The 22,340-nt window shown below is 37.9% G+C and overlaps 1 protein-coding gene across 3 annotated transcripts in view; it reads right to left on the reverse strand.

The window, feature by feature from the left end:
- Nucleotides 1-22,340, reverse strand: part of C7 (complement component 7) — a 46,466-nt gene that overhangs the window by 16,236 nt on the left and 7,890 nt on the right. For 2 of the 3 annotated variants that reach the window (XM_004678475.2, XM_012721968.1), the window contains exons 4-11: nucleotides 21,212-21,353; nucleotides 20,300-20,441; nucleotides 18,981-19,119; nucleotides 13,054-13,227; nucleotides 10,966-11,209; nucleotides 8,667-8,780; nucleotides 4,311-4,477; nucleotides 1,890-2,118 (exon numbers count right to left, since the gene is read on the reverse strand). In XM_004678475.2, coding sequence (XP_004678532.1) covers nucleotides 1,890-2,118; nucleotides 4,311-4,477; nucleotides 8,667-8,780; nucleotides 10,966-11,209; nucleotides 13,054-13,227; nucleotides 18,981-19,119; nucleotides 20,300-20,441; nucleotides 21,212-21,353 — 1,351 coding nt within the window. The remainder of the gene's footprint in view (nucleotides 1-1,889; nucleotides 2,119-4,310; nucleotides 4,478-8,666; nucleotides 8,781-10,965; nucleotides 11,210-13,053; nucleotides 13,228-18,980; nucleotides 19,120-20,299; nucleotides 20,442-21,211; nucleotides 21,354-22,340) is intronic. The other variant, XM_012721969.1, reaches the window with a different exon arrangement.

Below are 22,340 nucleotides of genomic sequence, written 5' to 3' on the forward strand. Positions count from 1 at the left end.
GACACATCAAAGTCCAAGAATTCTGGGAACCTAAGGCTGTAATAATTTCCTGCTCAGTCCCCAATAAAAGATCTATAGTTTTAAGTAACATAGTTGGTTTTAATTAATAGAGTTATAAATAATAATAAGCTTTCCTACTCTTTCCTTTAACTTTCACCCCAATCTCTTTTCACATAGAAAGGTTTTTTAGATAAGATTAATAGGATAATAATCAGTGACCATAAAGAAAGAAATATCCCCCTAATTCTTATGTTAGATATAGAGACTAAGTTGACAGAACAATTACAGGAATAGTGATTAATAGAAGCTCCTATTGTGGATCAAAAAAAGGAGTTTTTCCTTAGGGGCAGGGAAATGTCAGTGCACTCAGCATTGGTGTTTTTCTGACTCCTAGTTCCTTAACATTAGATCCTGTAACTTTAAAATGTAAGTTCATTGATAACAAAATGATTGCTTAAGTTATAATAGCTAACTGGTCATCATAGGAATATTTTGTTTGATAACCCATCACTACAGGAATATTTTGTTTATTAATGACTGGTCACTATAGGGACATTTTGTGTGTGAATATCACAGTCTCAATAAGAGATCAAAAAGTCCCAAACTATCTTTAAGAAAAATGTGATGATTATTATCTTTCTGGTTTATACACACACTGATGTAATCCCACTGCTTACCTGTAATGTATAAAGACCTGCTGGGACAATCGGCAGAAAATGATTTCACCCTAAACAGGTGTCTGTGTCTCCTCATTTTTCTACTTCATCTTTTCTCCTTCTGTCTCTCTCACCTTCGCCGATGCTATCCTTTCCTGCAGAAGACCCTCACTATCTCAGCTGAAGCTGATCTTCAGCACTTGTTGAGGAAGATTCAGAGCTCATTCTTAACAGTAAGGAGGTTGGGGACAGAGGAGGGCTTCCATTTTATCAAATAACCAGAAATCCAAGCCACAAATGTATGAACCACATGGTGGAATTTCATTTATCAGCCAGGCAATCGAGCAAAGCTGAAGGCAAAGATACCTTCCTGGTGCTTGTCTATAATATAAGCAACCGAAGTTTAGCCAGTTCCTTTCATTAGTGATTTTATGAATCAAACCCTGTATCAGGCTCTGAGAATAAAGTCCTGATCTTAAGAAATGAACTTTCTAGAAAATAGACATGTAAATATATATAGAAACAAATATACATAAAAATACATAAACAAATATACATACATATTTTGCTTAATCAAAGTCATCCTGTTGACTTTTATGTGAAAAGCACCAATATTTGTGAATAGTTTATATATAATACAAACCAGAATTAGAGCTTACCCTCACAAAGTTTAGATGCAAGCACAAGCTCCATACCCTTCATTGTGACAAAAAATTAATGAGAAGACTATAGATGGATAGATCTATCTGGAACAGAAAACTGGATGGATGGTATGTGCATCTATTAATTCACAAAAGAAGACAGACAGTCGTGGGCATTTGATCCCAGCAGCTGTAATCTAGAGGTAGACTAAGGAGAGAAATGTGAACTTCAAGTGTCAAAAAGAGACTTTCGCCTCCTCATCAAATAATCTGGAGGAGAAGGATAATTTCCTTTAAAAAAAAAAGATTTATTTATGTATAAAAGAACTGGGGTACAAGTCAGAGGCATTTGGGTGAGAGGATTCACCAGAATCAGAGTGGGGAGCAGAACAGGCAGATTTAGTGAAGTACACTGCTGATGGGAACAGCCGGAGAGGCAGGAGAAGTCTGCTGTGCCATGTGGGTTAACTCTATGCTGCAGTGGCTGTTGAGAAATTCATAGTGCTGAGACTTAACCTCTTGCACCACCAGGGAGGCCCTAATTTCCATTTCTATGTGCCCAGAGTAAGTAAAGAAAATATAGCACACTCACCTGCGTGATCCCCCACAAGTACTCCATGTTCACAGGCTACACCAAATGTGTATGGCTTACAATGGCACAAGCACTGGGTCCCCTGAACGGTGGGGAGGCCACCATTTTGGCAAGGTCGGCAGTGGCAGGGATCAAATTCATCCAAATATTCCTCAAGAGCCCGTTTCAAGTATAGTCTTTTCACAGAGGCACAGGGTACCTCTTTTACTAGCTCATACAAAGGTGTCAGCTATATAGACAAAGATATCACAGTCACTAATCAGAGTTTATGTGAGAATATTTTTCTATTTGTGTTTAGGCTCAATCCCTATGAAAACAAAATCAAAACCTACTCATGTTGATTCCAATGGTTTCTTGCTCAAATAAAAAGAAAAAGCAATTTACACTCTTTGCAAAATAACTGAGACAGAATTAGGCCCATAATTTTTATAGTTTGTGTGCATGCATAAAATCTAGTCATTGATGGAGCTGGGAAAGATCATGCTTAGTGAGATAAGCCAGAAAGAGAAAGAAAAATACAGGATGGTTTCACTCATACATAGCAGGAGTATAATGGACCAGAAGAGAAAATAACAAGAATAATGAACAGCCATATACCAGAGACATTTTGCGGGGGTGGAGTGGAGAATGGGATCAAAAACGGGGGTGGGGTGGGGTGGGGAGGGAAGTGCACGGGATTATGGTGATGGCACATGGGTGACTTAGTGATGGGAAACCCGCGGGGATTACAATTGAGATGGAAAAAAAATGTACAAAATGATGTAAAAATAAACTGTTATATAAAAAAACTGTTAATAAAAAAAATCTAGTCATTGAAAGGCTATTTTAAAGACAATACCTTTTTACACCTGCAGTGCACAGAAGACACAGAAATGCACTTAAATCACAGCAATACAACAAGTACAACTAGACTTAAGATTAAATTTCCTGACTGAGAGATGTTATAAGACTCTCTAGTGAAGACTAGGACTCTCACTCTGGAGAAATTTAAAACAGGTAGACATTATTGCTTTGCGCTGGATATGTCCAAAGAAAAAAACTTCAAGGCCATAGATGTGCTTTAACAATCTGCTCCCTGGGAACAAAATGTCTCTGAAGTGCAGCAATTGTCAATTTAGGCACTTTAACTACTCTCTCCAGGGCGATTTCAGACTACCACCCTGTTGTCACTGAGCCCAACGTGGGGAAAAGTTGGCTTGTGAGAAAAATCTGTGAGAACTGGCTGTAGCACTCCACTGGGATGATGGAGATGAACTTAGAGTCTGTCCACTTCCCGCCAGCTCTGCCCACACACTTCTGCACTGGGTAGCATTGCAGGTATACCTGCACAGTGTCCTGTTCACTTTCTGCTCCCTGTCCCTCTTACTAACTGTGCACGGCTCTGTGATGCTTGCAGCCCTGCGTGGGAAAGTACATAGTTGAGAATGAAAAGGAATATTTGGTTTTCCCAAATCGATGACATAGGACTTTAAAAGATTTAAATGTTTTCTTACACGTACAACTTCATCCACAAGAAACACCAGGTGAACACAGAAAAGTGGACAGCACTAAAACCAGCTGCTTAGAGACACAAAAAGATACACAAGACATTCACCTCACACATCCATCGAGTCTGCTGCCTGTATAATAAACTACACCCACCCACTCTGGTGCTATACCTGCCTGTCATTTCTGATTGTTTTCCTTCTCACTTCACAATAGTTCACAAGCTATAGTTCACAAGCTATAACACACAAGCAGGCCTCAGTTCGCCTTTCTAGGTACTGGGCAACCTTTATTGTAGTACTCAATGTTTCTTAATGATTTAGCATGTGTAAAGCTGTGTAGTTGCTTTTATGAATGCCTATCCTTTTTTTCAAACTCTAATAGTGTTGGTCACTAACTCCATGGTTTCTGTAAGTGCTGGTCTCTTACTGCACAATCACAGCTAGCTCTCCTATCTTTAGGAATACATACGTTCTGCTACAAAAACTGTATAAAAATTCTGAAATCCTAACAGCCAAATTGGTTCTATCTTCATTTACATGACTCTAGGAGTGTACAAGTGAGACCACAGGAATAAAGATGACCTGTGGGATGTAACAGCAGGTATGGCTGATACCTTCCTCTTGCCAGGGTAACTCTGAATTAGGGACAGAAGAAAACATAATCAAATTATGTTGAAAGTTTAATAGGCAAATTTTGTCATTAATTTCTCTTAGGAATCACAAGACATTTAACCTTTACAATTAAAATATGGACATACAAGATAACGAACCTCTGTTTCTTATTATTATGCATGCATTCATTTTACCATACAAAACATAATTGGGATTCAAAATGCTAATTGCAGACTTCTCTGTTTAAAGATCTTGATTTAATCACATTTTCCAATGCAAGTAAATGTAACTATCTTCTGCAACCTAAAAGAGTGTCACTTACCTTTTGTTTTATGACCTTGGGATTATCAGTCACAGATCTTGCCCATGCAGAATATCGCTGCCTGTTTCCAGCAGGATCTTCCAAGTCCAAGTAACTCAGACCAGACACAAAGGCTAAACTTCCCCCTCTGACAAGAGTGTCTCCTTCCAACCCTTTCTTCCCAGTTCCTACACCAGGAAAATTTTAAATGAAAAAGTCAAATTCATAAACAAAATCAAAGTGAGAAAATAAAAGTAAAAAGTCAAGAGTCTTAAACATAATTCATCTAACTGTACAACCCTGAAAAATGCAAAATTATGGAATGCAAAAGTTTCCAAGGGTGGGGGTAGAATAAATAAATAAAACAGAAAAGATTTTGAGGGCAATGAAACCACTCTCATGTTCTGTATGATAATGGTTGGAGCTTGTTACTAAACATATGCCCAAACATCTAGAATATCCAACACCAAAAGTAACCCTCAATGTAAACTAGAGACTGTGGGCTTTCCCTGGTGCTCAGGGGTTAAGCCTCAGCACTATTATGGGCCTCCTGAGTTTGATGGCAGCCAGCAAGTTGACCCACAAGGCCCTCTACTATGACCCCCACTTCTTCCCCCAAGCAGTGTATTTCAATCAGTCTACCTGTTCTGCACCCCGACTCTGTCTCTGGTGAGTGCTCTCACCCCCCAATCCTCAACTGTGGCCTACACCTCAGTTCTTCTATGCAAAAATTAATAAATAAAATAGTTAAAAGCTAATAATAGTAAAGTAATCTAGGGGTTGTGGGTGAGAATAATATGTCAGTGTAGGTTCACAAATTAGAAGCAATTCACCACTAGATGCTGATGGTGGAGGAGGCTGCGTATGGGGGGACCGAGGCATCTGGGAACTCTGCTTTTTGCTCAGTTGTGCTGTGAACCTAAAACTGCTCTAAAAAAAGCATTTCTATTAAAAGAAAAATACAATCATTAGGGAATTATTCTTCATAGTATTAATGTTCTAGGTGTAGTGAGGAGTATATACATATTTAAGAATAAAGCATAGTCATGTCTGAAACATATTCCAGATAGTTCAGCAAAATTCTATTTTAAACATGCAATATCAGTGGATACTACATGTAAGTATACATAGGAAAATAGCAAAATAGTATTTGTTACATTTGTGAAGTAGGTGGTGAGTGTTTAATACTATGCTCATTCATTTTTTCCCCTTATATTGAAGATTTTCAAAATAAAATATCAGAGGAAAAATAGTTAATTGCACTTGGAATACTAACAATAAACCAAAAAACCAACTAATTTACAACCATACATTAATGCATCAAAAATGTTCTAAAAAGTTTGAATACTAATTGAATCTCTTTTTATATTTATGTGCCTTATAATTCCAGGAATATTTTTATCTCCATCTGTAATTGATTTTTACACAGGGCATGCTAGAAATTCCTAATTGGCAGATTACATTTGAGGTGATTTTCAATTCCTTTTTTGTTACAATTTCATAAATTTCCATAACATTTTAAAATTGTACTTTTGGTATCAGAAATTATTAAAACCTGATTTTTCAAATAATAAGTGGCCTGAATGCTTCCTTATCCTCATTTTTGGTTATTTTTTTTAGTATACAAATAGTCCCTTAACTATGTGAATAAGAATCACCTGGAGTAAATACAGATTTCTGGGCTCCAATTAAGACCAGCAAGAGATTAAGCTTTAGAATCAGTGGTTTAGCAGGTTCCCAAAGGTAGTTCTCATACCTACTAATGCTTGAAAAGAAAGCTTGAAAGAAACTTCCCTGGTGGCCTAGGGCTTCGATGACACTGTTGCCTTGGTTGGATCTTGAGCCAGGGACCTGACCCACATGGTGCAGCATCTGTCCTGTCTCACTTGCTGCACCCCTCAGTGGTGTATTTCAGGCAATCTGCCTGTTCTGCTCCCAACTCTGTCTCTGGTGAGTCCTCTCAACCTTGCACCTCTGGCCTGCATCCCAGTTCTTGTATGCATAAATAAATAAAATAATTTTTTTTCTAGATTTATTTATTTATACATACAGAACCGGGATACAGGCTAGAGGCGCAAGGTGGTGAGAGGATTCACCAGAGACACGGTGGGGAGCAGAACAGTAAGATCGACAAAGCACACTGCTGAGGGGCGCAGTGGGCGGGTCAGGAGAAGTCTACCTCGCCATGTGGATCACCTCCGGGGCAGGTGGGAATCGAACTCATGCTGCAGTGGCTTTAGCTTCTTAGTGGTGTGCTTTAACCCACTGTGCCACCAGGGAGGGCCCCGAAAAAAATAAATTTTAAAAAAAGAAACTCCTTGCCTTAAGTGGCACACCTGTTTTCAAAAGACAAATTCTAAAAAATCCATTTTGATATTGATTTTAGGTCTGCAGCAGTCCCTGTGAGTGCTCTTTACTAACAGGGCCTCTTCCCTTAGACAATCAGCCTGAATCAACAGTAACCAGCCCAGACAGTGAAGCCCGATTTCAGGCATTTAATTCTGGTGTCTGTGTGACCTGGTTACCATGTGTGATCTCGGCAACCTCAGTGTCCCTGTCTATAAAATGGAAATATGAGTAAAACCTAACTCTTTGGTAGGTGGAGTGTACTGACTGATTTTTATGAATCCTGCACAACTGTCCTTGATATATTGAAAGGGCTGTATGTTTGTTAAATACAAAATAAAATCAATAAACACCTCCCAGTCAGCAGCCCAGTTGACAATTGATGTCAGCTTCTTCTGAAAGCTCCCACCTCCACATCTGTTCCCCAATCAATATATTTACATCTTATCCAAAATTTTTCCTCTTCCTTTGTCATGTGAACTCCATGAAAACAGACACTATCTCTGGGAGATTCACTGCTGTATCCTCAGTGCTTAGAACAATTTCTGACACATACTAATGGGTCCACAAATAGTTGATAAATAAAATAGAGTAAATAGACCTGACTTTACTTCCCTCTTCTTCCTTCCTGTACTCACCTACAAACCCCCAAACCCCCAACTCCTCGATAATAACTTTGGCAGTTGAGTCAGTATTCAGCACTACCTCACTTTCCGCTGTCACCCTAGAAAACCTTTTAAAAAGTTTTTTTAATTGTATCTTTTTGTTACACATTTCAGGTTACCTTGTTTCATACCATTGTGTATGATTTAGAGGTACAGGTGCCCACCTATTCAGAAGTATGCCACCACACCTCACCTCCCACCAAAGTACCAATCATCCACCAACATAGTCCATCACCCAGAACATTAGCTCCGACACTGCTCCAAACACAACCTCCTGCAATGCGCTGAAATATGGCTCTCCTTTCTATCATATGGAGAATCTCTTCATTTTAAGGCAATTCAGTCTGAAATCCAATCAAGAAACTTATCCTCCTCTTAACTTTCCCCTGGCATTTCTCTATGTTGATCTCTCCTCCTCATTACTGTCCATGTTACTGATTTTGTCTGGTTCTTATCCTATTCGCTTGTTCTTTCTCATTCCCTCTTTATTTCTGGCTAATTTTACCTGTGCAATTTTTCATTTCATCATTCTCTGTATTAAGCCTTTAATAGTATTCCTCATCATTAGGAAAAAAATCAAACTCCTTTACATGGCATCATAGGCACCTTCTTCAGTCACTCAAAGATAGCAAACTTCCCTCTCCTCTCTTGCAACACCAAGATATTCAAAAACTTTTAAATGCGGCCCTCCCTGGTAGCGCAGCGGGTTAAAGCACAGCACTGAGAATCTAAAGCCGCTTCCGCATGAGTTCAATTCCCGCCTGCCCCGGAGGTGACCACATGGCGTGGCAGACCTCTCCTGACCCGCCCGCTGCTCCCCTCAGCAGTGTACTTCGTCGATCTGCCTGTTCTGCTCCCCACTCTGTCTCTGGTGAAGCCTCTCACCGCCCCTGAGCCTCTGGCCTGTACCCCAGTTCTGCATGCACAAATAAATAAATCTTTAAAAAAAAAAACAAACTTTTAAATGCACTTAGCCCCCATGAACCTTCTCCTTTTAGTGTCACTTTCCTAGGCTCATTTGGCAACCTTCTTCATGGAAGCAGAAAGGCTGTAATATAAAAATGTCATGGAGGACATTAAGCACCTTACATATTTATATTGCACAGGAGACACCCAACCAACGTTCACTCTGTAGTATCTCACTGCCATGGCATATGAAGAGAGATCGGAGGCAAAACAAACAAACAAACAAATAAACAAAATCACAAACACCCACAAATATATGAAAGACACAAAATAGAATATCTATAAAGTCCTTCAAGACCAGGAATTAATCAAAAGAGTATGGATAAGAAGCTTATAATGCAGGTTCACCCTCTCCCTCTTCTCCCCTGCCTCCCATCACCACAACACTGTTCTCATTTACCTGAAGCTTTTTTTAAGGTCTCTTTTAGATCCTCACATTCCTGGCTTTTGGACTGAGCAAATATAATATTAACATGTGAAGAAGCGCATTTATTCTGATCTATTGATTTGAGACCTGGAAGAAAAATTGTAAGATGCTTTATTTCCACATTTGTGGAAGAACTCCTTTAAGGCAATCACGGTCAGGTGTGAGAGTGGGCGTGAGAGGCTGCTCCCTACTGCTGTGGCAATCTAATCAAGAGTAATATGATATACACACTTTCAGGTGCCCTGGAAGGATCAAGGAGCAGAAAAAGGGATATTGGATTTTGATACTAAGTAAAATAATCGATGAAAAACATAAAGTGTTAAGTTAGGGTTGGAACAAGTGGTTCGGCTAATATAAACATCTTCTGACCAGAGAGGAAGAGATAAGGGCGATTTCTACATGAGACAGTGGAGGAAGCAAAACTGCACACCGTAAAGAGTGATCTCTTTCACCCAAAGGTAGTCAGCTTCTCAGACATAAAGCAAACACTTAAAGTGTGTAGTGGCCTCCAGACTACCCACGGGAAACACCAGCATCTAGGTTCTGGTTCTACAGTAACTATTTCTTAAAACCCTGGTTCTGCTGCTTCAACGTCCTCATCTTTAACATCTCTCTGGGTCCTAACATTTCTGTTGTATGACTCTTAATCTTATGCCATGACAACCTTTACTCATTATTAAATGGAATTTAGCCATGCCGTTTTTAAAAGCAGATCTGAAAACAATATTATGGAAAAACATTTTTCTCTAATAATTTTACTAGTATTTTAATACTCTCAATTTTTGTTAAAGAAGCCTTGAGGGCATATGTTATACCTCAGAAGCTTTAACCAAAATTTTACTTAAATTAAAATTTTTAGGATGATCAGATGTGCTCCATATAAAAGTTTTGCTCAAGAAATACTCATACCAACTTGAAAAGCTTTAAAATGTCCTTTCTGTTTCTTTGAAGTGCTAAAAATTTTTATAAAGGGCAGTGAAAGGCCTCCTTGGTGCACAAGGGGTTAAGTCTCAGCAGTGTAAAGCAAGTCCACAGCCTCTGCAGCAAGAGTGTGATTCCCCAGCAGGGAGCTGCCCACATGGCACAGAAGATCTCTCCTGACTTGCCCACTGCTCCCCTCAGCAGTGTACTTCATTGATCTGCCTGTTTCTGGAGAATCTTCTCACCCTGTCCACACACCCCCTGTACCTCTGGCTTGTATACCCCAGTGCTTATATGCATAACTGTAAAATAAATAAGTAAATTCATACATAAAAATAATATAGGGCAGTGCAACTGAGTTTAGATCAAGTCACTTGCTGAGTTGATTTCCCAAAGAAATATTGTTTCTGTTGTTGCAACAAAAACCTGTACTTGTGCATTTCCAAACAGTGATGTTCAAAATCTCATTACATCTTAATTGGTAAAAATTAAGCCCAATGGAAATATTAACCAAGGGAAAAAGGTACATATCAACACAAAAGTTTACCCAAAGTGTTACATCTCCTCTGAATTTCATATCAGAACCTCTCCAGATTTTAAGGAGTCACTTTTTAAGGTTTATTTATGCATACAAGGATTGGGGTACAGGCTAGGTGCAGAGGGGGAGAGAATTCACTAGAATCAGAGTGGTGTCATACCAGGCACATCTACTGAAATACACTGCTGAGGGGAGCAGTGGGCAACACAGGAGAAGACTGCCGTACCATGTGGGTCAGCTCCCTGACCAGTGATCAAACTCTTGCTATAGTGACTACGGATAACTTCATAGTGCTGACTTTAACCCGTTATACCATCAGGGAGGTGCTGTAAGAAATCTTGACTGAAAAGAAACAACCTGAAGAGATGATGTGGAATAGGGAAGAAAGTGTGCATCAAGGTTGGGAGTATGAGTAGTAAAAGAATATGAGTAAAAAACAGAGGTAAATAAAATACTTCTTTTTAAAATTTATTATTTCTTCTGTATCAATAAATTCTTCATTAGTTTTCCTCAAGAAATATTATTTAATGTAAAAAACAAAAAAGGTTAAGGAATTTCTAAAATCCAATCAACACTCTGGAGGTAATCAGTAATGGCAGTGCCTTAACTCACATTTCTGGGTCCTAGTCAAAACAGCAGGCTAGCTTGTGAGATTTTACATAGTGTACATAGCAGATTTTTACAATGTTGGATTCCATTGCAGTTTAAACTCTACCTCTCATACTTTAAAGTTCTGAAGTTCAAGTTAACTACATGGTTTTCCCTATTAAAATCCCTACAATGATTTCATATAATAATTTTTTAATACTGTACCACGTTGTTTGATTTTGTCTGAATCCAGATAGAATAGAACTTTGTATTCTCCTCCTAAGGAACCAGACTGTAGATAATGTGTCCCGTATTTGTCAATTAACTTTCGGTAGGCACTGTAGTCATACAGAGAGGGAAGGTAGGAAAGCTCCTTCCAAAATGGCTCAGAGAGTTGCAAAAATTCTGGATTGTTATTGATAAACTGTGCCACTTCAACATTGTTCTGAACAACCATCAACTGATAATTCTGGAAAGGAAAAAAAGGAAAGGGAGTTTAGATTGCAGATGAAAAAGCAATGAAAACAGTTCCCTAGCCAACATTTACATTAACCGCCACCTCAAATCATCTGGGAATACATGAGTTTTTTTAATGGAAAAATAAAATAATTAATTAGAAAAGTTAATTTAATTTAAAAATTATTTAAATTGATTAATTAATTTTAAAAATGTTTAAAAGAGGACTCTCCCTGGTGGCACAACGGGTTAAAGCACTGCATTATGAAGCTCTCTGAAGCCACTGCAGCACAAGTTCTATCCCCAGCCAGGGCACTGACCCACATGGCGTGGCAGACCTCTTCTGACCCACCCATGGCTCCCCTCAGCAGTGTATTTCAGTCCATCTGCCTGCTCCCTACTCTGTGAATCCTCTCACCCACCAAACCTTTGGCCTGTACCCTAGTTCTATAAGCATAAATAAATAAATCTTTTAAAAAAATGTTTAGAAGAAAAATTTTCTTGTATGATAAGGTTTCTTCTGACCTTTCCCACTTGAAACAATCTAAGGAATTTTTGGAGTTCCAAATAGTCATAATATCTGAGTGATGTCATGGAAATTTCTTTTATAGATGCCTTAAATTTCAAAACCAAGGTTTATGGCCTTACCACCTGAATGAATTAATCTTATCAAAACTAAGTTGCTATCCCCTCAACCAGAAAAAGAGAATCAGCTTCATGAATTAAATATTGTTACAAATAGTATGTAAAATAATGTGACTCTTAGATCCTCCTTTGAGTATGATTTATAGATAGAGTAATAAAATAATTTATCTCCTATACTGGAACATTTACAACTTAAGCCACATTACAATGAAGTCTTCTTAACATTTCTTAAGCATATTTTTAAATATTTTATCATATATATATACATATATACATATATGTGTGTGTGTTTATATATATATATATATATATATATATATATATAAACACACACACATATATTACCTCATTCTTCTTTTTGTACATTTTTTCATCTTGGTTGTAATCCCTGTGGACTTCCCACCACCAATTCACCCATGTGCTACTGTATTTGAATGATATCCAAAACACATATCTACCTTATACCAAATCCTCACTTATGTGACCAATATAATATGGAAATGATAAATGTTTCCACAGCTCACATTTTAATATTCAACTTCTTAAACATAAAACAAACTCAATATTCTTTATTTCTCCCTGGTGTGATTTACTAATCAAGTTAACTGACTTTGAGAATGAGAGAAGCTATGAATATGGCGAATGATCAGAATGCCCAAGGTCAAAGTTCTAGTTTCTCAAAACAACCCAGTATCTAAAAAGTAACTTTTTTTTTTACCTTCTTCAGATGAAGATTTGAGATCTCAAAGTAATAAAATGTTTTACATTTTTTTATTTCATGTAGCTTCCTTTTTTAGATGAATTTTTAATAGTATGATACAGCAATTAAGAGACAATCAACGTTTCCTGATTCCTAACTATGCAATCAAAGGAAGTAAGTTTCATACATACCTTCTAAAAAAAGACTTTAGTGTTAGTGTTTAGGAAGTACACATTAATTGAATCTTTTAATTGTATATAGCATCAGCAATCATGAATTAGAAATTTAGAATAGTTTTAACTAGAAGATTTTCAAATAAGAATGAGAATTGAAAATATAAAAATATCAAAAGAACTATATTTTGTAAATGTATTGTTTTATCTAGTTGAAGAAGATATTATTGACTTAATTAAAAAAAATAAGACCTGATCCTTTTGGTAAATACACTTTTGCTAAAATAACAATATTTAGACCAGTAAATATGGGAAAGTAAATTAGTATTTCATACTAACCTTATTTTTATGGATTTCATTGAAGGTTGTTGAAGTTCGACTTTCTGAAGAAGAGCTTGAATATATAAAAGAGAAACTGCGACTTGAAGATGAAGAATAATCTGTTGATGTATGCTTTACATAAGACCAGCTACTATTATAAAATTCATAATTAAAATCATTATTTATCTTCACCTACAAAGAAAATGAAAAATTGCGCTATGACCAAATTAAGACCTTCTATATACCAAAGAATCTTGTCATAGATCTCTTAGAAAAGATAATTAAAAAGACAAAGCTTTTTATCGACACAAAACAGCTATAAACCCTTAAGATCAGGTCTATATTAGTATTAAAAATATTAAATTAAAAGCCATTCTTTGTTAAGCAGGTGTTATGGTATCAGAAAAGCAATACCAGGTAATTTACAAAATACATTTAATATAAATAACATCCATTTTCTTTGCTGGCAATATTTAGCACAGAAGAGAACAAATTAACAAAGTTACAAAGAACTTAGCCCTTGACTTTTTATGTAACAAAGGACAGCAGAGGATTTATATGAGGATGATGAAGAATTGGGTCTTGCAGATTTTTCTTGAGAATGTTCCAGGTGATCCAACAGTTGGCTTAACTTTGCAACTCTGTTTGATAATAACAATTGCTAAAACTTGAATTTGTTCCTTTGCTGAATCATGAAGAAAAAGTCACCCCAAAAGATGATAAATCAGACAACAGAATTGTCACATATGGTTAACTGGGAAGTGATAGCTCTAGCATTCAGGAAAGAGAACAATATTACTGTTTATCTTTGAGTTTATCTCAGATCGAGAGTTAACATAAAATAGTCACAAGAAACTGACAAATAATGTCAATATGGAAGCATCTTACAGAAGTGAAGGAGATGAAATGAACACACACATCTTTTCTAAAAGTATACTCTTTTCAAAGGACCTATTAAATTGATTGATTGTTCCCTAGCTTCAATTTTTCTTCCTCGACTGGGCTCATTCTTGTCAATACTTATACATATTCTAAGTCTGTCCAAGTAGAATGGACTGCAAGAGCTCCATAGTACCCTTCGAGGGTTCTGATGCCATTTTTATCATCCACTAACTTTATGAAGGTAGATATTAACATTTCTCTGTTTTAGTTTTCTCAACTGTAAAATAGAGATGATAGTAAACTCCTTGGGTTATTACAAAGAAAAACTAATATCTATTCAATGTACTTGAAACAGAACTTAGTATAAAAAGGTTCTTAGTATGTGTGAGCTCTTTTGATCACTGATTCAAGTTATTTCTGGTTAACAAAGTAAATTTAGAAATCTCAAAAATTTAGACTCATATCAACAGAGGCATCTGAGAAACAGATAATTAAGCATTAATTAAAATGGCCTTTAGAAAATATATTCATGTTATTCATTTGATGTACACATAGAATCTCTCTCTAAAATCTATCATGAAATTTCTTCAAAATCAAGTATAGGAGGATTCAGAAAGTTATTCACTTTTCTTTATCCTAATCTTAATTCACACCCATCTGCAACTGATTATATGTTGAAAATAAACATAACTGTCTTTTAGCCAAGTGCACCACCCCACAATCCCCATGGAATAGGAATGTGCTTATTTTACAAAGTCTTCCTGGTGCTATGAAAAATATCCAAAAATAGAAAATACGCATGGTAACAAAGTAACTTGCTCAATAAGAAGCTAGCTTTGCTGTGAATCAACTACAATGTTGATAAACCAAAACAGTGACTTTTAAGAAAAATTGACTGATCCTGTTTTGTGTTTACTAACATTTATATTTCAACAGGTTGAAAACCACCTTTTACCATGTAGCTAGCTGAACCCCCAGCACCCCGGTCAATCTATGTGGGTTAAGGAGGACATTCACCAGGTCCAAATCTGCGCTAGGATTTAGCACTTCAGTGAGCAATTCACTACCTATTGCTTCCACCTTGTTTTCCCCAGGTTGGACCTTCAAAACATCTCTGTCCTTCTTTTAGCAACAATCTACAATTTTCCTTTACATCCCCAAACACTGTCAGGATTGGTAACTGGAAAGGCATTTCAGATGTCAATCCAAAAACTAAGCTGTGCCTAATGAATATCAGGATTATGCTGTTACTAATTTTTCCTTCGGAAGTTGCAGATTTTCAGCAGGTCTATCTTCCAGCTATGCTAGAAATTACCTTCCTTATTATTTTCGCTGTTCTTTAATTTCCTAAATTTGACCATCCACCCTCACATTTTTATCTGCAATTGTCACTCTTATAATCATGAAAGAATTATCAACACATTTTCCTACAAACAGGATATCTAGCTCATATTTTCCCTCTTGTTAGGGGGGAAGGATGTCTTGAAGGAACTCTGCAGTTTTATGAACTCCACCCCCTACTCCAGTTTTCTGGACTCCACTCCTTACTCCAGTTATTGAAATTACAACTCCCAGCAATAACACAGAGAGAACTGCGATGACCCAAGGAAGGAGCTAAGCAGACATTCTGGGACTTTTGGGGATGTATAAGGGAGCCATGTTAGATGTTCTCTGTACTTTGTGGCTGGTGGCTGGTCATTAGGCTCTTGATAAGCTATCAGTGTGTTACTGGAGTTCCAATTCAACAGAGCTGGTAGGATGTTCTAGTGAACTTATCTCTCTCTCTCTCTCCTTTCCCTGGGTTGTTCCTTTTCATTTCCCCTTTGTAAATAAACCCATTATTGGCCCTATTTGTGTGTGCCTGCAGTACAACTGAATTTTAAGCTTGCTGATGAGGACCCACAGACAGGCAACCCAGTTCACATTGGGTTGCCCTGTAACACTCTGACCAAAGTTTAAATTATGACACATATTATTCACCATAGAGAATTTAGAACAAATAAAAACAATACATGGGGAGAATAAAATAAAAACAGTGAAATCTAACAGACTAGTGCCAAACTCTACCATTAATAAATTGCTGTCTTGGAGCAAATCAGCTGAAATCCTTGATTTCTACATGGAAGAAATCATAAAATATTACTTACCTTCCAAAGATATTGTGCGGATTAAACCTATACAAATTGCTTAACTGTGCAAATGCATTAAAAATTTGGTGACTACAATTATTTTCAGATAAATTTCTCTTTCCATTCACATAATTCAAGAATTCATAAATGTAACTTGTCCTACTATAAATTAAAAGATCATGAATTTACTATTTATAATCAAAACTGCTGTCTGGAAAGGGTTTGTTTTGGGAAACAAAAGTTCCCTCTGTCTGAACCTAATAGTTCTAGTTTATAAATCTGAGAGTAATAGACAAGAATTGGTGCACTGGAAATTTGGGGAGTTCTGGGAAGAAGGGAGGAAAAATTTTGGAAGAGGAGAGCAAACACACAGAAATGTGAAACCAGAAATCCCTTTTGTGGAAGCTGTGAAAGGACAATGTTTTAAGATGAAAATGCCAACTGTTTTTGTTGAATGCCTTTGTACAAAAAAAAAAAAAAAAGCAAGCAACTCTTCCTCTCCTCTGTATTTCTTTAAATCTTCAGGAACATCCCCTAAATTTAGCACCTTTTGCAGGAATACATTTTATGTGCAAATCAGTGAACAGGATGAGTTTAGATGGGTAAGATAAAAACAACATGTAGAGGGCTCTCCCTGGTGGCACAGTATTAAGTACAGTATTAAGAAGCTAAAACCACTTCATCATGAGTTCGGTTCTGCCTGCCCCAGAGATTACCCACATGACACGGCAGATTTCTCTTGATTCACCCACTGCTCCCCTCAGCAGTTTACCTTGTCGATCTACCTTGTCGATCTGCCTGTTCTGCTCCCTACTCTGTCTCTGGTGAATCCTCTTACCACCCCTGCACCTCTGGCCCTAGAACTGGTACCCTAGTTCTGTGTGCATAAATAAATAATTCTAAAAACAAACAAACAAAAAACCAAAAAAAAACAACATGTAAGAAGCAGAAGCCAGGAACCAGAGGAGATCTTGAGACCACAAATGAAATTTAGAATCTGGCAACACTGATGATTGGCAAGGAGTGGAACATGAACTACACAGGTGGGGGCCTAAATTAATGAGCTATCCATTGTGGAAACTTTTTCGAGTAGAGCACTATGTATATATCTACAAAGAAGCAATCTGAATTCAGATGTATGCTCTAGAGAAAATCTTGTCCATTTGCATAGAACCAATAAACAAAATGTCTACCATATATTCATTATAAAAAAATGAGAGCAGGGCCCTCCCTGGTGGCACAATGGGTTAAAGCACAGCACCACAAAGCTATCCACAGCCACTTCAGCATGAGTTTGATCCCCAGCCAGGGAGGTGACCTACATGGCACAGCAGACCTCTCCTGTGTTGCTCACTGCTCCCCTCAGCAGTGCACTTCATTACACCACTCCCTACTCTGTCTCTGTGAATCCTGCAACTCTGGTCTGTACCTCAGTTCTATATGTAAAAATAAATAAATCTTAAAAAAAAAATTGGGAGCAACAATCAAAATTTCATCTAAAGCAATATCATTACATTTCAAGACCATAATTTTAAGTGAGGGAACAAGTCACAGAAGAATACAGACTGGTGGGAAGTAGGGAAAAAGAACGGGGAGTGATTCCAGGAGATGACGGTGGGTTACTATGGGTTCTTCGAGGCTCAGGAGGTGTGGTGAACACATTTGAATTTCCCTAAATTACATAGTTTTGAAAATCAGTGTTATCCCAATAAAATATAATATGGTATGTGTTATATATACATAACTATTTGAGTTATATAAATGGGAACAGGCAAAAATAAATCACAAATTTTTATTTAGGGACAAAGATATATGAAATAAACATATAAAGAAAAACAAGGAAATAATTAGTACAAAAAGATAAGATCCTGTTTGCCTGGGGAGTTAGAGGGGAGATGTGATCAGAGAGGGATTATAGATATTTGTTTTATGATCAAACTATATATGTATATGTTATGCACTTGTAAGCATGAAATATTTCACATGTGGAAATCATTTTACCACCATCAATTAGACATGTTTATTTTTTTTAGGATTTATTTATTTATGCACACAGAACTGGGACAGGCCAGAGATGCAGGGGCAGTGAGAGGATTCACCAGAGACAGAGTGGGGAGTAGAAGAGGCAAATCAACGAAGTACACTGCTGAAGGGAGCAGCAGGCAAGAAAAGAGAGGTCTGCTGCTCCATATGGGTAAACTCCAGGGCGGAGGATTGAACTCATACCCAAAGCAGCTGCAGTAACTTGCAGTGCTGCACCCTAACCTGCTGCGCCACCAGGGAGGGTCAGAAATGCTTTGTTAAGTGAAGTCATGCTGGGGCTGTGTAAAGATGATCGTGACCAGCCACAGCCAGGGCCTTTGACTTTTACTGCCTACAAGTTCTGGGCCCACTTGGAAGATGGAGTTGAAAGGAGTCATAAGGATATTTCACCTTCAATCACACAAGTTTGGAAGGATCATTATCATGTACTTCAGAGTTAAAAATAATTAGCATTTGGGCCCTCCCTGGTGCCGCAGCAGGATAAAGCACAGCACTAAGAAGCTAAAGCCACTTTAGCATTAGTTCGACTCCCGCCTGCCCCAGAGGAGACCCACATGGCGTGGCAGACCTCTCCTGACCTGCCCGCTGCTCCCCTCAGCAGTGTACTTTGTCGATCTGCCTGTTCTGCTCCCTGCTCTGTCTCTGGTGAAGCCTCTCACCCTCCGCATCTCTGGCCTGTACTCCAATTCTGTATGAATAAATAAATAAATCTTAAAAAAAATAAAAATAATAATTAGTATTCGTTGTTAAGCTCTTGTAAAACATTTATAGGATTTACCCACAGTCAGGCAACAAGAAAAATTTCAACAAATAACAAAAATCAATATCATGCAAATAATAATCCCTGGAAATAATTCCAGGTTAGAAATAAATCAGAATAATGTAAGGTACCTGGAATGTGTAGGAGAGAATATTTCCACTCAGTCTGTAGAACTGTTGTCCATCCCCACTAAACACCTTTCTGCACTGACCACCAAAGCTTTTGGTGTTGATGACTCTGCTCCCGAAACTGCCAGTGAATGCATTGTAACTGGTTTTAAAAAGTGGAATATGGGAAAAACAAAAGGCAGTTAAAAACCAGAAATAGCCCTTGTGAAAAAGGCATCATTAGAGAACTCTTAGAAAGTTCCAAATGCATCCATAAGGCATCTCTGAGAATGTTCCAATAAAGAGACAGCATCATAATGCAAACCATACATTCTCCAACTTCCCCTGCCTGCTATAACAGCCACAACTAGAAGTAGGGAAAAGCCAGTATCCTTTCAGGCTAAGAAAGCATTTGAGAAACACAAAGTCCTTCTGCATGCCAACAGCTAGTTTGACTACAATCTATAGATAAAACCAGTACAATTAAGATTCCCTCTTGAGTCTATGACCATGGTACGTGCCATGTCTGGTCTGGACGTGCCCAGTCTGGTCTGATCTTGGAAGCTAAGCAGGGTGATCCCTCCTGAAGTCACAGAACTATATATATTTAGTTTTCAAATTTCCTCTTAGTAAATTTCTTAGTATACTCTTTCAAATCATTGTACCATTTCTCTGTTAGTAAACTTTCAAATGTTATAGAAAAAATGACATTTCTTACTCTAAAATATATACTCTTAAAACCTTTGGTGAAGGCCTTCAAAAATTTCTTAGAATTCTTTTTTTAAATTTGTTTTAATTAATTTATTTATACATCATTCTTCATTTTGAGAATTCTCTTTAAAAAGGCGAATAAGATTTTCCCAACTGCATTTGGGAAATTTCCAGCTAATTTAGATCCATGTAATTGAGGCTCTCTCTCTCCCTCCCCTCTGCCCCACCACCAAGCCCCTCATTGGGCAACCCCACCCCACCGCCAGGACTGAGGGGTTTCCCTAGATTCAAGACCTTTATTATTAAAACTGTCACTCCAGGGACAACTGATCACTCTAAATTTCACCTAATATATGCATGTATATATATACATAAATGCATACAGATATACAAATATGAATCTTTTTTTAAAGATTTTATTTATTTATGCATACAGAAATGGGGTACAGTGAGAGGATTCACTAGAAACAGAGATACAAATCAGGATGTGGAGCTCTGAGTCAAATGTTTGGCTATTATTAGGTGATTTGTTATTATACTTACCAACCCAGAAAAAAAAAAACACAAAGCAACGAAACAAAATTAAAAACTATACCCCATCAATATGGATAGGAGGCTGTCCAGCACCTTACCCATTTCCAGTAAGTTCTATATTGGGAGGAGGTTTGTCCAGGTTGCAGGCATGTCTTAAGTCTTCACATTTGTCTTCATCAGCACTATCTTCTTCACAGTCAGCATCCCCATTGCAAACCAAAGATTTGCTAATGCACTGACCTGGACTCAAGAAAAGTGACCTCACAATAATTAAAGAGATAAGGGAAACAGTACCCAGAATCAAAAAGATTTCCCCTTCCCACCTAGTCCCCACACTGCACTGATATTCTAATGTGAAGTTGAGCTAAATCCTCAGTGTGTCCAAGGAAGGACTGGTGATTATTTTGGCCCTTATTTTGAAACACACAAAATTGTTTCTGACCTCAGCTAGACACAAAATTCAAAATGGAACTTAAATTCCAGGTTCTTATCCATAATCATCAAGTAACTTATACGAATACTCCAAAATTCAGATGATACAGACCACTGGGAAGAATGATTGGACTCCTGCCCTTCCATTTCTCCTCTATGATACTGGCCAAGTGGCAAAAGTCCTGCCTTTCTTGGTGACTTAGATGTGACACTTTTGAGAGCATGGGGACTAGAACAAAGGCTAAAACTCAACATTTCTTTACTATCTACTTTTTGTAAGATACTCAGGTACTGGGGTATAAGTACAAATAAAAATTGTGAGGGTACAAATAGGAAAATTATATGTCAGTTTGTCCATTCCCACCTTTATTATCAGACATTTTCCCTTGCATTTGAAAGAATGATAGCTGAGTATATGATTGATGTGCCAATAATTTAAAAAAAATCCTACTATATTTGAGAAAATTAAGGTACAGACAATACAAATCCAATAAAATTCAACAAATTAATACTGAACAAGTTATCCAAAATGCATTGGAATTCAAAATTTCTATGCCAGACCTACAGAAAACAAATACCTGAAAAACATCTGAAACGCTCTCCACATCCTTCTTCTATTGGACAGCCACGGACAGGTTTACACAGCTGTGTTTCAAAAGCACTTCCGGCACAAGCATGGCCCCCATACTGGCCATAAACAGCAACCGTCCGCCTGCGAGTCTAGATACAAAACAGGTAGTGATTTTCAGCAACTCAATTTTTCTTTACATGAGAAATAAAATCCAAGAAAAATTAATAAACTTGGGGAAATAATGTTTAAGAACTTTCTCTGGGGCCTTCCTGGTAGCATAAGGGTTAATGTCTCAGCAGTATCAAGCTGTCACCAGCCCAATGAGACATGAGTTCGATTCCTACCCAGAGAGCTGACCCACATGGTGCAGCAGGTCTCTCCTGTCTCACCCACTGCTGCCCTCAGCAGTGTGCTTCAGTACATCTGCCTGTTTTGCTCCCCACGATGTCTCTGGTGACTCCTCTCAACTCCTCTCACCCCCCACACCTCTGGCCTACACCCTATTTCTTTTTTTTTTAAGATTTATTTAGTTATGTACACAGAACTGGGGTACAGGTCAGAGGTACAGGGGCAGTGAGAGGATTCACCAGAGACAGAGTGGGGAGCAGAATATGCAGATGAATGAAGTACACTGCTGAGGGTAGTAGCAGGCAAAACAAGAGAGGTCTGCTGCACTATGTGGATCACCTCCGAGGCTGGGAATCAAATTGGACTGAAGCAGCTGTGGCTACCTTGCAGTGCTTTTCCCTGTCCCATTGCACCACCAGGGAGGGCTCCCTGCACCCTATTTCTTGTATGCATAAATAAATATTTTAAAAAATCTTTCACTGGTGTACTGGAGAGATTAAAACCTCCAGAATCAGGGCCTCCTGTTGGCCTAGGGGTTCAGCCTCAGAGCTATCACCACTACAGGGATACCCCACCAGGGAGCTAACCCATATGGCAGCAGACCTCTCCTGTCTCCCCAGCTGCTTCCCTCAGCAGTGTATTTCAGTAAATCTGCCTGTTGTGTTCCCCTCTCTGTGTCTGATGAATCTTCTCACCCCCAAACCTCTGGTCTACACCCCAGTTCTTCTACACACACACACAAAAATAAAAATAAATAAAGACATTTCTGGAACATCACTTAAAAAAAA

Source organism: Condylura cristata, unplaced genomic scaffold (genome assembly GCF_000260355.1).
Source record: "Condylura cristata isolate star-nosed mole 26May11 unplaced genomic scaffold, ConCri1.0 scaffold00007, whole genome shotgun sequence".
NCBI classification, from domain to species: domain Eukaryota; kingdom Metazoa; phylum Chordata; class Mammalia; order Eulipotyphla; family Talpidae; genus Condylura; species Condylura cristata.